Source organism: Colossoma macropomum, unplaced genomic scaffold (assembly GCF_904425465.1).
Source record: "Colossoma macropomum unplaced genomic scaffold, Colossoma_macropomum, whole genome shotgun sequence".
NCBI classification, from domain to species: domain Eukaryota; kingdom Metazoa; phylum Chordata; class Actinopteri; order Characiformes; family Serrasalmidae; genus Colossoma; species Colossoma macropomum.
Genome location: NW_023494787.1, coordinates 2,490,647 through 2,503,332, shown reverse-complemented (window position 1 = coordinate 2,503,332; position 12,686 = coordinate 2,490,647). Strand labels below are relative to the sequence as shown.

The 12,686-nt window shown below is 40.5% G+C and overlaps 1 protein-coding gene across 1 annotated transcript; it reads right to left on the bottom strand.

Moving 5' to 3' along the window:
• Window positions 1-2,965: 2,965 nt before the first annotated feature.
• rab25a (RAB25, member RAS oncogene family a) lies at window positions 2,966-10,021 on the bottom strand. The gene is made up of 5 exons (XM_036565849.1): window positions 9,797-10,021; window positions 9,348-9,543; window positions 5,009-5,202; window positions 4,566-4,646; window positions 2,966-3,392 (listed from the first exon to the last, which is right to left on the bottom strand). Exons 1-5 carry the CDS (start codon window positions 9,831-9,833, stop codon window positions 3,268-3,270), a joined length of 633 nt encoding a protein of 210 aa, XP_036421742.1. The 5' UTR covers window positions 9,834-10,021; the 3' UTR covers window positions 2,966-3,267.
• Window positions 10,022-12,686: the final 2,665 nt, after the last annotated feature.

Sequence of the window (12,686 nt, the reverse complement as noted above, 5' to 3'; positions counted from 1 at the left end):
CTGACTGTGTATGTGTACATTACTCTACTGAAAACTTGCATAGAAGAATAGTTTTATTTTTTATTCAAATTTATAAGGTGCAGTGAGATGTACATTCTTTAAAAAGAACGCTTTGAACCCTTTGCATGATTAAAGGGTTCTTTGCATGGTGAAATGGTTCTTCAGATTGATGGAGAATGTTTTATAGATCCATTTCGGATAGGGTTCTGTATAGCACCAAAAAGCGTTCTTCTTTTGGGAGAAGGGAGACGTTGTAACAATGGCAGGACTTTTTTGGTGCTATATAGAACCATTTTTCAAAATGTTCTATATAGAACCATAAACAAAACATTCTCCATCAGTCTGAAGAACGCTTTCACCATGCTAAGAACCCTTTAATCATGCAAAGGGGTCTTTGAGTGTTCTTGGTTCAATATAGAAACATTGTCTTTACTAAGGAACCCATGAAGAACCATCTTTTTAAAGAGTGTAGTACTACCACAATATTTATATTATATAATATATATAATATAATTGTGTATTTTATAATGATCAGCATTATAGTCCATGTTTAGTTGAGGCTGCTGTTACTCTCTTGCTCTGTTCTCTAATTAATGACGGAGGAAGTAGTAACTAAAATTCATAATGTGGTGAAAGCGTACTGTCATGCTCGATGGTAGTAATTTATGTTTCCTTTCAACACATTCACAAAATTTGCTTGGCAGCTTCTACAAATAGTTCAGTTATTTGCTCTGCATGCTGCAGATTTCTGTCATTGTTCCCGCCATCCATCGCACAAGAAGCTGATCAGGAAGTGACATCACCTGGTCCCCATTTTAAACAGTGGGATGACTTGGGCCAGTTTATATACACTGCCAGTGTCTCAGACGAGAAGGTTGATGTTCCATTGCAATTCAAAGGTGTTCAGTGGGGTGGAGGTCAGGGCTCTGTGAGGCCGCTGGAGTTCCTCCACACCAAACTGGTCACTCCACGTCTTTATGGAGCTGCTTTGTGCACAGGGGCTCAGTCATGCTGGAACAGGAAAGGCTCTTCCCCAAACTGCTGACACAAAGCTGGAAGCAGATAAATGTGTAAAATGTCTTTGTGCTGCAGCATCAACATCACCCTTCACTGGAACTGAGGAGCCTAAACCCTGAAAAACAGCCCCGCCCATCATCCCTCCTCCACCAAACTGTACTGTTGGCTCTGCATTCCGGTAGGTAACGTTCTCCTGACATCCAGACATCATCACTCCAGAGAACACGGTTCCACTGCTCCAGAGTCCAGTGGTGGCGCTTTACTCCACTCCAGCCGACACTTGGCATTGAGCATAGTGATCCTAGACTTGTGTGCAGCTGCTCAGCTATGGAGACCCATTTCATGAAGCTCCTGACACACAGGTCTTGTGCTGACGTTGCTTCCAGAGGCAGTTTGGAGCTCTATAGTGAGCGCTGCAACACAGGATAGGCCATTTTTATGCAGTATGCACTTCTACCGCTTCGTGGCTGAGCTGTTGTTGCTCCTAGATGCTTCCATTTCACAGCAATATCACTTACAGTTGTCTGGGGCAGATCTAGCAGGGCAGACATTTCACAGACTGATTTGTGACAAAGTGCCACGATTAAAGTCACTGAGCTCTTCACTGCGACCCATTTTATTGCCAGTGTTTGTTTATTGAGACTGCATGGCTATGTGCTTGATTTTATACAGCTCAATAATTATGGGTGGTGTCCAGATACTTTTGGTCACATTTATTGGTTGGATATATGCAGATATTGATAAATATGCAATGGGACATCAATATTAGCCCTAGTTTCAAGCCTTTGTAGATACGCTGTAAAACATTCATATCTTTTAGCACCACTTTTTATGTAAACAAAGGTACGTAAACAAAAGTAATCGGCACTAGCTACACGGAAAAGTTCAGTGATGAGAATCAAATTAGTTTTGTATTTTTTAATCAATAATGTTAGTGACAGTGAAAAATTGCTCGCCTTTAAAATATGGTGTATAAATCTTAGTATCTCTTATAAAATAATGCATAATGAAATGTGAAAATTAAATGAAGAATGTGACACTTGTAGTGTTATTGCTATCCTGAATTATTCTACTCTATCAGTTCAATAAATAATTTCAAGTAAACACTCCAAATTCAAATGTGGCCTTTAGAACAATGTACAAAACCGAATTAGAGGGAAGAGTCTGGGTTCTAATCCTATAAAATTGTGAACAAATATTTAAAAAATAAACGTTAAATAAAAATGCATCGTCAGATTAAAAGCAGACTTAGTTGTAAACAGTTCACACCAACAAACCCCCCCCCCAAATTCAGCTCACAGTCACAGCATATCAGCACAGACACCTCATCACAGTTTCATAAGGCTCTTAAAGGGGAACTCCACTGATTTTTCAAAATTCCCCCATAACTCAGTGTGTGAGGTGTGAACAGAGCGATTCAGGGTGGTTTGGTGTGAAATGGTTCAGATGTCTTTACAGTGGTGCTGATAGGAACCAGGGGTCGCCATAACTACAACACAAATATAGACATTTTATTTACTATCCAGAACCACCAGTGAACCTACACGAGTCTTCTGAGTTTCTATGGAATATTAGAGATGGAAAATAGTGGAAAATCTGAAATAATAAGTTTTCTTTGGGGACTATTTTGCCTCACAGCGCCCTGCATGTATCCCTTAAACCATGAATCCAGTTTAAGGCCAAAATCTTCTCAAACCTACACGATTAAAAAAGATGGTTCTTCAAGAGTTCTTTAGTAGAGACAAAGGTTCTATATAGAACCACAAACACTCAAAGAACCATTTGCTTGCTAAAATGACTCTTTCCATGTTGAAATAGTTTTTCAGATTGATGGAGAATGTGCTGTATATGGTTCTATATAGCACCAAAAAGGGTTCTGCTATGGTTATGATGTCAAGCTTCTAACAATAAAGGAATTTTAGCATGCAAATGGTTCTTTCAGTGTTTGTGGTTCTATATAAAACCTTTGTCCTTACTAAAGAACTATTGAAGAGCCAGCTTTTTAAAGAGCATGTCATAAAACAGTGTCTCAGTCATCAGCCAGTGAATTCATAACCATTTCATCTAGTAACTTTCTGTGAGGAGCTTTTAGAGGTGGACGTCTGGTTCCTATCACCACCACTGTGAACAGTTCTGACTATTTAATTAGGCAAACATTTTTGAAAATCAGTGGAATTCTCCTTGAAAGCCGTTGATGGTTCTGTTGGAGGATTTGTTCTCCGTCCTGTACAGGCAGCGTTTCTGTGCTCCTCACTGGTTTTTACAGCAGGTTTTGCGGTTTTCGTTCACCTCGCTGGTCGGGATCATCTGCCCCAGGGTTACTGCGCTGATAGAGCCACGGGTCACTTCTCTACTCGCCACTTTCTTATGGATTGCTGAATAAAAAAAGAAAACAGAAGAATCTCTTCACACTTAACACTTACTTTTAAAAACAAAACATTCTTAATTTTACATAGTTGTCATGCTTCCTGATTCTCATTCGGACTCTCAGACCACCAAGGACTCCACTTCCCAGAATCCTTCAGTCAGTCACGAGACTCTTCCAGCCAATCACAAACCACCCAACAGATCACAGTCACCTGAATACTAATCATGAGCACCTGTTTCACTCTATATATATATACCTGTCTGTTTGAAACTTGTCTTTGCGAAGTGTTGCCCTTACTTAGTCTGTGCACACCAAGCCGTTTATTTTTCTGATTGCTACTCCGTGTTGACCTCGCTTGTTTTTTCCGTTTTCGATTCTCGCTTCTGTCTTGGCTTTGTTGTTTTGGTTTATGTGCTTTCTCTGGTTACGACCCTCACCTGTTTTTTCGACCCCGCTTTCGCCTATGCCCCTGTATTTTGTCTGCCTCTTCTGGTTATTGACCTGGTCTGGTGTTAACCCTGTTTACTCCCATCTGAATAAATCTTCCGGATTAACTTTTATCCGCGTGTGTCTGATCTGCAAACCCAGCGTTACAATAGTAAATTTATTAAAATTAAATTATTATGAAAATTTTTACCCAAGGTAAAGTCCTGCTCATATTTTCAAATTATATATATATGTATATATATTAATTTTTTATATTAATATTTACATTAATATATATATATATATATATATATATATATATATATATATATATTTACATTAATATATATATATATATATATATATATATATATAAAAAATAAAAATGGAGATATTTTTTTTTTGATGAAGTTTTTTTTTTCTGACAGCTCTGCCAGAGTCCATGGGGCTACAGATCAGGCAAAATGAATGAAAGCAGACAGGAAAAGAAGATTTATTCAACCATTTGGATGCTGCTGATGTGTGCGTCTATGGCGTCGCTCCAAAGAAGCCTTTTTCTACCATTTAGCACCTTTATTTTTCAAAAGTGTTTAACAGCTACTTTTGCCAGTAATCAAATTATTTATAAATGATAATCATGATCCCTGTAGGAGGTCCTGTATCCGATTGGTTACCTTTCTTTCTACTCTGTAAAGCCTCCATCTGCTTTTTCGTCTATGCTACTGAAAACCTTCAAACCAGATCTACTGCACACCTGTTAGGACCTCGAGGAAGGCGTTTTCCACATTGGTTGATTCGAGTGCTGAAGTCTCCATGAACAGCAGGCCTTTATCCTCTGCATGATGAGAAAGACAAACACTGATGAATATCATATTCTTTATTATATAAAAATACATCAGCAACTGCAGTGTCTACTATGAATTATTCAGTATCTACTATGAATTATTCAGGATCTTTGATGAATTATTTAGAATCTACTATGAAGTATTTAAATCTGCACCATTGATGGTAATTTTTCAAGATTTGAATAACCAATGACTGATGACTCAGAATGTCACTCCTCTGAACGAATCATTCTTCCCTCAACAGGAGATCTGTGCAATAGATTGTGTCTTAACACATACAGATAAAGCTAGCTATGTTTATTCCACCTGCGTGTTAAATTACTGACAGTGTGAGAACTGAGTGTTTATTTACCTGCATAGTTTTTTGCTTCCTCTGTTGGTACAGTGCGTTGGGCAGCCAGGTCACTTTTATTGCCCACCAGCATGACCACTATGTGTGGATCTGCGTGGTCATACAGTTCCTTCAGCCAACGCTCCACATTGTCATATGTAAGGTGTTTGGTGATGTCATAAACCAGAAGAGCCCCAACTGCCCCTCTGTAATACCTACAAGAACAGGGGTTTTCACCTCATTTTCCAATGTGAAATTATTTAGAACTCAGAGTAAAACTGGAATAAGACCTAATGATAGATTATTGAGGACCGAGTGATAGATTACCAAGGACCTAGGGTTAGATTACTGAGGACCTAATGTTAGATTACTGAGGACCTAATGTTAGATTACTGAGGACAGAGCATTAGATTACTGAGGACCTAATGTTAGCTTACTGAAGACAAAGCGTTAGATTATTGAGGACCTAATATTAGATTACTGAGGACAAAGCGTTAGATTACCGAGGACCTTGCGTTAGATTACAGAGGACAAGCATTAGATTACTGAGGACCAAGCATTAGATTACAGAGGACCTAATGTTAGATTACTGAGGACAGAGCATTAGATTACTGAGGACCTAATGTTAGATTACTGAGGACAGAGCATTAGATTACAGAGGACCTAATGTTAGATTACTGAGGACCTAATGTTAGATTACTGAGGACCGAGCATTAGATTACTGAGGACCAAGCATTAGATTACAGAGGACCTAATGTTAGATTACTGAGGACAGAGCATTAGATTACTGAGGACCTAATGTTAGATTACTGAGGACAGAGCATTAGATTACAGAGGACCTAATGTTAGATTACTGAGGACCAAGCATTAGATTACTGAGGACCTAATGTTAGATTACTGAGGACTGAGCATTAGATTACTGAGGACCTAATGTTAGATTACTGAGGACCTAATGTTAGATTACTGAGGACAGAGCATTAGATTACTGAGGACCTAATGTTAGATTACTGAGGACAGAGCATTAGATTACTGAGGACCTAATGTTAGATTACTGAGGACAGAGCATTAGATTACAGAGGACCTAATGTTAGATTACTGAGGACTGAGCATTAGATTACTGAGGACCTAATGTTAGATTACTGAGGACCTAATGTTAGATTACTGAGGACTGAGCATTAGATTACTGAGGACCTAATGTTAGATTACTGAGGACTGAGCATTAGATTACTGAGGACCTAATGTTAGATTACTGAGGACCTAATGTTAGATTACTGAGGACCTAATGTTAGATTACTGAGGACTGAGCATTAGATTACTGAGGACCTAATGTTAGATTACTGAGGACCTAATGTTAGATTACTGAGGACTGAGCATTAGATTACTGAGGACTTAATGTTAGATTACTGAGGACCGAGCATTAGATTACTGAGGACCTAATGTTAGATTACTGAGGACTGAGCATTAGATTACTGAGGACTTAATGTTAGATTACTGAGGACTGAGCATTAGGTTACTGAGGACCTAATGTTAGATTACTGAGGGCCGAGCGTTAGATTACTGAGGACCTAATGTTAGATTACAGAGGACCTAGCGTTAGATTACTGAGGACCTAGCGTTAGATTACAGAGGACCTAGTGTTAGATTACTGAGCACCTAGCATTAGATTATTGAGGACCTAATGTTAGATTACTGAGGAGCAAGCATTAGATTACTGAGGACCTAGTGTTAGATTACTGAGGACTGAGTGTTAGATTACTGAGGACAGAGCATTAGATTACTGAGGACCTAGTGTTAGATTACTGAGGACTGAGTGTTAGATTACTGAGGACAGAGCGTTAGATTACTGAGGACTGAGTGTTAGATTACTGAGGACTGAGCATTAGATTACTGAGGACCTAATGTTAGATTACTGAGGACTGAGTGTTAGATTACTGAGGACAGAGCATTAGATTACTGAGGACCTAGTGTTAGATTACTGAGGACCTAATATTAGATTACTGAGGACTGAGCATTAGATTACTGAGGACCTAATGTTAGATTACTGAGGACCGAGCGTTAGATTACAGAGGACTGAGTGTTAGATTACTGAGGGCCGAGCGTTAGATTACTGAGGACCTAATGTTAGATTACTGAGGACCTAGCATTAGATTACTGAGGACCTAGCGTTAGATTACTGAGGACCGAGCATTAGATTACCAAGGACCTTGCGTTAGATTACTGAAGACCGAGCATTAGATTACTAAGGACTGAGTGTTAGATTACCGAGGACCTAGTGTTAGATTACAGAGGACCTAGCGTTAGATTTCTGAGGATCAAGCATTACATTGCTGAGGACCTAGTGCTAGATTACTGAGCACCTAGCGTTAGATTATTGAGGACCTAGCGTTAGATTAATAAGGACCTAGCGTTAGATTACTGAGGACCTAGCGTTAGATTATTGAGGACCTAATGTTAGAATACTGAGGACCGAGCAATAGATTACTGAGGACCTAGTGTTAGATTACAGAGGACCTAATGTTAAATTACTGAGGACCGAGCAATAGATTACCGAGGACCTAGTGTTAGATTACAGAGGACCTAGTGTTAGATTACTGAGGACCTTGCATTAGATTACAGAGGACCGAGTGTTAGATTAATAAGGACCTAGCGTTAGATTATTGAGGACCTAATGTTAGATTACTGAGGACAAAGCATTACATTGCTGAGGACCTAGTGTTAGATTACAGAGGACCTAGTGTTAGATTACTGAGGACCGAGCATTAGATTACAGAGGACCTAGTGTTAGATTACTGAGGACCGAGCATTACATTGCTGAGGACCTAGTGTTAGATTACTGAGGACCTAGCGTTAGATTACAGAGGACCTAGTGTTAGATTACTGAGGACCAAGCATTACATTGCTGAGGACCTTGTGTTAGATTACTGAGCACCTAGCATTAGATTACTATGGACCTAATATTAGATTGCTGAGGACCTAGTGTTAGATTGCTGAGGACCTAGGGTTAGATTACCAAGGACCTAGGGTTAGATTACTGAGGACCTAATGTTAGATTACTGAGGACCTAATGTTAGAACTCTGAGGACCTAATATTAGATTACTGAGGACGTAGCGTTAGAACTCTGAGGACCTAATGTTAGATTAATGAGGACCGAGTGTTAGATTATTAAGGACCTAATGTTAGATTAGTTGATGTTCAAAGAACTCAAGACAGATTACAGAGCTGGGGCTGTATTACAGAAACTTCTTAAGTCTGAAATCTTACCTGATGTGCTTAATCACACTTTAGAATAGACTGAATTTAGGACAGAAGGTATTACAGAATAACAGTTCCTAACTTTATAATCTCATCATTAACTCCAGATTAGAAAACAGCATCACACAAACATCCTAACTAGACTAAACCTCCTAAATCCTGTCCTACCTTTAGGATGAACCCCAACAGGGTCCTCACTTCTGTTTAAGGTCTGTTTCTATGGTTTTTAGGCAGCTGTGTCAGCAGCATAGTTCACTACCAGCATAATGAGCTCCATTTATTTCTACTGTAAAACGCTGCTTTCACTGTGAGATGATTTTCTTTTCTAACTCTGCGTTTTAAAAATCTCAGACGCTGCAGAAGTTAGGAACTGTTATTCTGTAACAGCCTCTGCCCTAAATTCAGTTCTAACTGAAGTTGTCATGGTGACTAAGCAGATAAGATAAGATTTCATAGGTTTCTGTCATACGGCCCCAGACTCCTCTTTCTGAATGGGGAGAGACCAAAATACTCAAAACAAATATCACTTCAAAAACAGATTTGAAACCACTGATAAAATCTGACAATCTGTATCATTTGGCTCAATAACACACAAAAACATCTTTTTTGGTTTGTTCTGGCTACTGCGCTTGCTCAGATCCCCACTCAAGCTGATTGGCACTTTTATTGAAGGGCGGGACTTACTCTGTAAACAGAGGCCCTGTTGAGCATTACGAAATTTCCCAATTCAGATTTTAACAAATGACCGTCTCCTCCTCCTTTGTAACATCTCTGATATTAGGCCCCACTCTTCAGAATAAAAGTCCATGTAAGGTACAAATAAAAGAGGGTTTGTAATAGACTAGATTAACCTAAGATTCTCCGTTTTGGGATCAGGAATTAATCATTTTTCAAACTGAACAGAAGACGTGACTGACACCACATTATTTTTATTCAGTAATAGAAGTTAACCATCCATTAAGTTTGAAGGGTTTTAACCTTACTATTACTTACTAGTTATACAGTTTAAGTCCTGCACTGGAGATTTTTCAGAGATTGTATTAAATTATCTGCTTCCTATGAGTAATAGTTCATTTGTTGGCCCCTTTTTGGCCTCAGTGGACTCACGCTGAGGTGATGGCCCGGTAGCGCTCCAGTCCTGCTGTGTCCCAGATCTGAGCTTTGATGGTCAGTGTGTCCAGTTGAATGCTCCTCGTGCTGAACTCCACTCCGATGGTCGTGCGGCTGTCGTGATTAAACTCGTTTTTGGTGAATCGGGACAGCAGGTTGCTCTTTCCAACCCCAGATTCCCCAATTAGTACCACTGAAGAGCAAAAGAGAGGAAGATTTGTCCCCAAAAAAGACCTTATTGATAAAGCCACACAAACAACTACTACAAATGAGGAGTGTATCTCTTAAAAGACATTTAATACCATAACAATCCTTATCTATGAGCAAAGCTTCATATAAACGGAAGTAATAAGGAAATATTTAAATAAAACATGACAGTCTTCAACCTATGAGGCGACACACAGCAGCTTTGGATAAAAGAGACAGGCGCCAAACAGCCGTCTTACCTTTGAAGACGAAGTTGTAGCTTAAATCTGTCCCCATCTTTACCTTTTACAGTGAGAGCTTTTGTTAGCAGGGACCTTTGACAGTTCTGACAGTGAGGAGGAAGGTGTAGAGGAAGCTCCCGGCTGGTGAAACCATCGGTTTTCTGGTCAGAGTTTAGATTCCATGCTGGCAGACTCTTCCTCAAGTTCCTGAGACAGGTGATGGTGGGGCTGTGGAGCTGGAGGAACAGGTTCAACCACCACAACACAATGTCTGTGGGAGTGACAAAATCACATCCATTCAGTCCCTGCCTGCTCTGTGTTTATCAGCACTTGTAGGTGCGTCTCTAAACCACATACTGAAAGGCTGGGTAAAGGGATCTGATTCATAAACATAAACAGTCATAATATTATTTAATCCACAGTCACCGCAGACTGATAAACATTTAAATGCAAACATTTACAGAAACAGATTCCAGTGTAGATTGGTCAGAGTATGTAAACAATGAATTTTGTGTTAAAATTAAAATTATAAAGTTACATTTGCGTTATAGAGTGCAGTTTTAATGTACCAACATGAAGGTAAGCAACATATACTGTGGTGCTGGCGAGGAGGAATATGCATGGTGAACTCCAAAACAAGCTGCAACATGACAGAATAAAACACAGCCAACACACACACATCTCAGACTAACAGCCAATTATACAAAGAGCAACAACAAATGTTCTTTTTTTAATGGAGGATAGGAGGTGCATCCAGTCACAACTTTGCATGCCACACCCCTAAAACCCTTTCAGAGGTAGGGGTGGTGGATGCCACATCTCAGTGGCCCACACAGTCCGTACATAGTCTCTGAGGCTTTGCTCAGACTGTAGGCCGCTGATTCTCTGAGGTGTGCAGGAGGCCTGTCACCCCCTCCGTGGTCTCTTTGTGGCCGGAGTTTCAAAATGTCCTGTCAACAAAAGTGCAGTGGGCGCCCCCAGTCTTCTCTCTGGGCCTCGACCTTGCCACAGTGGTTCCCCGCTGTGGGTGTCTTCTCCATCAGTGCACCAGAGCAGAGAGACAAGAGAGCTCTGCGTCCTCCTCCTAAACAAGGCGAGACTCCTCACAGCTCAAGGGGTCAAGTCCAGCGCAGTGAGCTGTTTCTCATCTATACTGCACTTGACCCCAAGTCCATGGTGGAAGCCGATCTTCTGCCTCAGTGATGGCTGCTTGAAGGCTGACTGGTGCAGCAGGCTGCATGTGCTGTCTCAACTCCACTGGCAGCAGCACATTCAGGAAGTGTTGCCGGTTCCTCATGCACAGCCTTGTCAAACGCTGGGTATGCCTGTTGAATCAGTGTGCTCATCTAATCTGCTATCTCACTTATCCGCTCTCCCCATTGCCTCTGCCTCTGGGGAACAGCTGCTTGGTCGACCATACCACCGGCACCTGCCCAGGGCTGTGGTCAATGCTGCCAGGCCGCCGTGTTGCTCCACCCGCAGGTCAAAAAGCATGTAGAACCTTCCCCCACAATGTCAGGCAGAGCTGTACTGCAGTGATGGCTGCTGACCAGTCAGGATGCCACTTAGAACTGCGCTGAGTACAGCACCCAGGTGATCTCGCCGACATAGCGCGGTAGGTGGTTGCACACTGCTCCCTCTCGCTGGGCTCCGCCATCGGTCTTCGCTGTTCTCTTTCCTTCATGGTCTTCCACTGGACTCTTCTTCACCACCCCCTAATGAGTTTGTTGATGCATTGCCGAATTTCTCACCGCTTAGCAATGCTGTCCAACTTCTCAAACCACTGTGGCATTGGCTTAAAAAAAGATGCAAAAAACATTAGGTCTAAGATACATACTCTATTATTAACAGGCAGTGAGGGACAGCCGCCTGCCCAACCCTACTCAAACACAGCTGGAGTAGCAGGAAGGTCACTTCTAGCCCTGCATCTTCTCTCCATAGTGAACTCCAAACTCACAACAACCCACAACATGACACAGTAAAATACAGCCAACACATACACGCATCTCAAACTTACAACCAACAACGTAAACAGCAATGACACCATCGAATGGTGTGGGGGATGGCGGGGGGAGGCGCATGGGGGCACAGTTCTGCATGCCACACTCCTAAAACCCCTATAGAAACGGGGATGGTGTGGCAGCCGCCACAATGTACCTTCAGCCACTAGGGGGCACTGATGACAGTCATAACAGCTAACCCAGGAGCGCTAACCTCAGTTTTTTTCTTATAGATTTTTTTTTTATTATTGCAGATGTGACACGCTCTGCACAACACTACAGTGAAAGCCGCAGTGTGCATAAAGCAATGCAAATGTATTAAATAAATAAATAAATAAATAGGGCTTTAATCATTACATGAAAATTATACATTTCATACATTTGTTCGTAGTTTGGGCTTTTTCATTGTCACAAGAATCATTGTTATATATTCTTCTGTTTTACACACTTTTCACACTTTTCCATGCCTCTGTCATAATAAAAGTAGTCATGTAGACATGTTCTTATAACAAAACAAAGTCAAAAACAGATTTTCTCAGTAAGCTTGGAGACATCCTGCCCTAATTGTTTAGTAGTTGTTCAGCAGTTTTTGGTTGTGCCGTGCAAAAGGAGCAATGTAATTCACAACATCCTTAATTTAGCCTGTAGGCTGAAAAAGGAGACTTTGCCTACTTTTCTTTTTTAGAGATTTAAAAGTGAGAAAATCTCCATTCAAAAAGCCATAAGGACATCTAATAATTTAATTATTTTTGGACAAATTATCTTTTCTATTCTTTTCTCTTTTGTCGTGTCTCGTCGGGGGCATCTGTTATTGATTTCAACTTTGTTTGTATCGGTAAACTATTATTTTATTTCATTTTTCTTTTATTATATATTTTTAAGGCTTTTATTTTGTAGCAGAAGGGAGA

Excerpts from the sequence above, each read along its gene's own strand:
- rab25a (XM_036565849.1), bottom strand. The coding sequence starts at position 9,833 with ATGGGGACAGATTTAAGCTACAACTTCGTCTTCAAAG. Across the intron at positions 9,544-9,796 it reads CTACAACTTCGTCTTCAAAG|TGGTACTAATTGGGGAATCT; the intron begins GTAAGACGGCTG and ends TTTGCTCTTCAG. Across the intron at positions 3,393-4,565 it reads CTTCCTCGAGGTCCTAACAG|CAATCCATAAGAAAGTGGCG; the intron begins GTGTGCAGTAGA and ends TTTTTTATTCAG.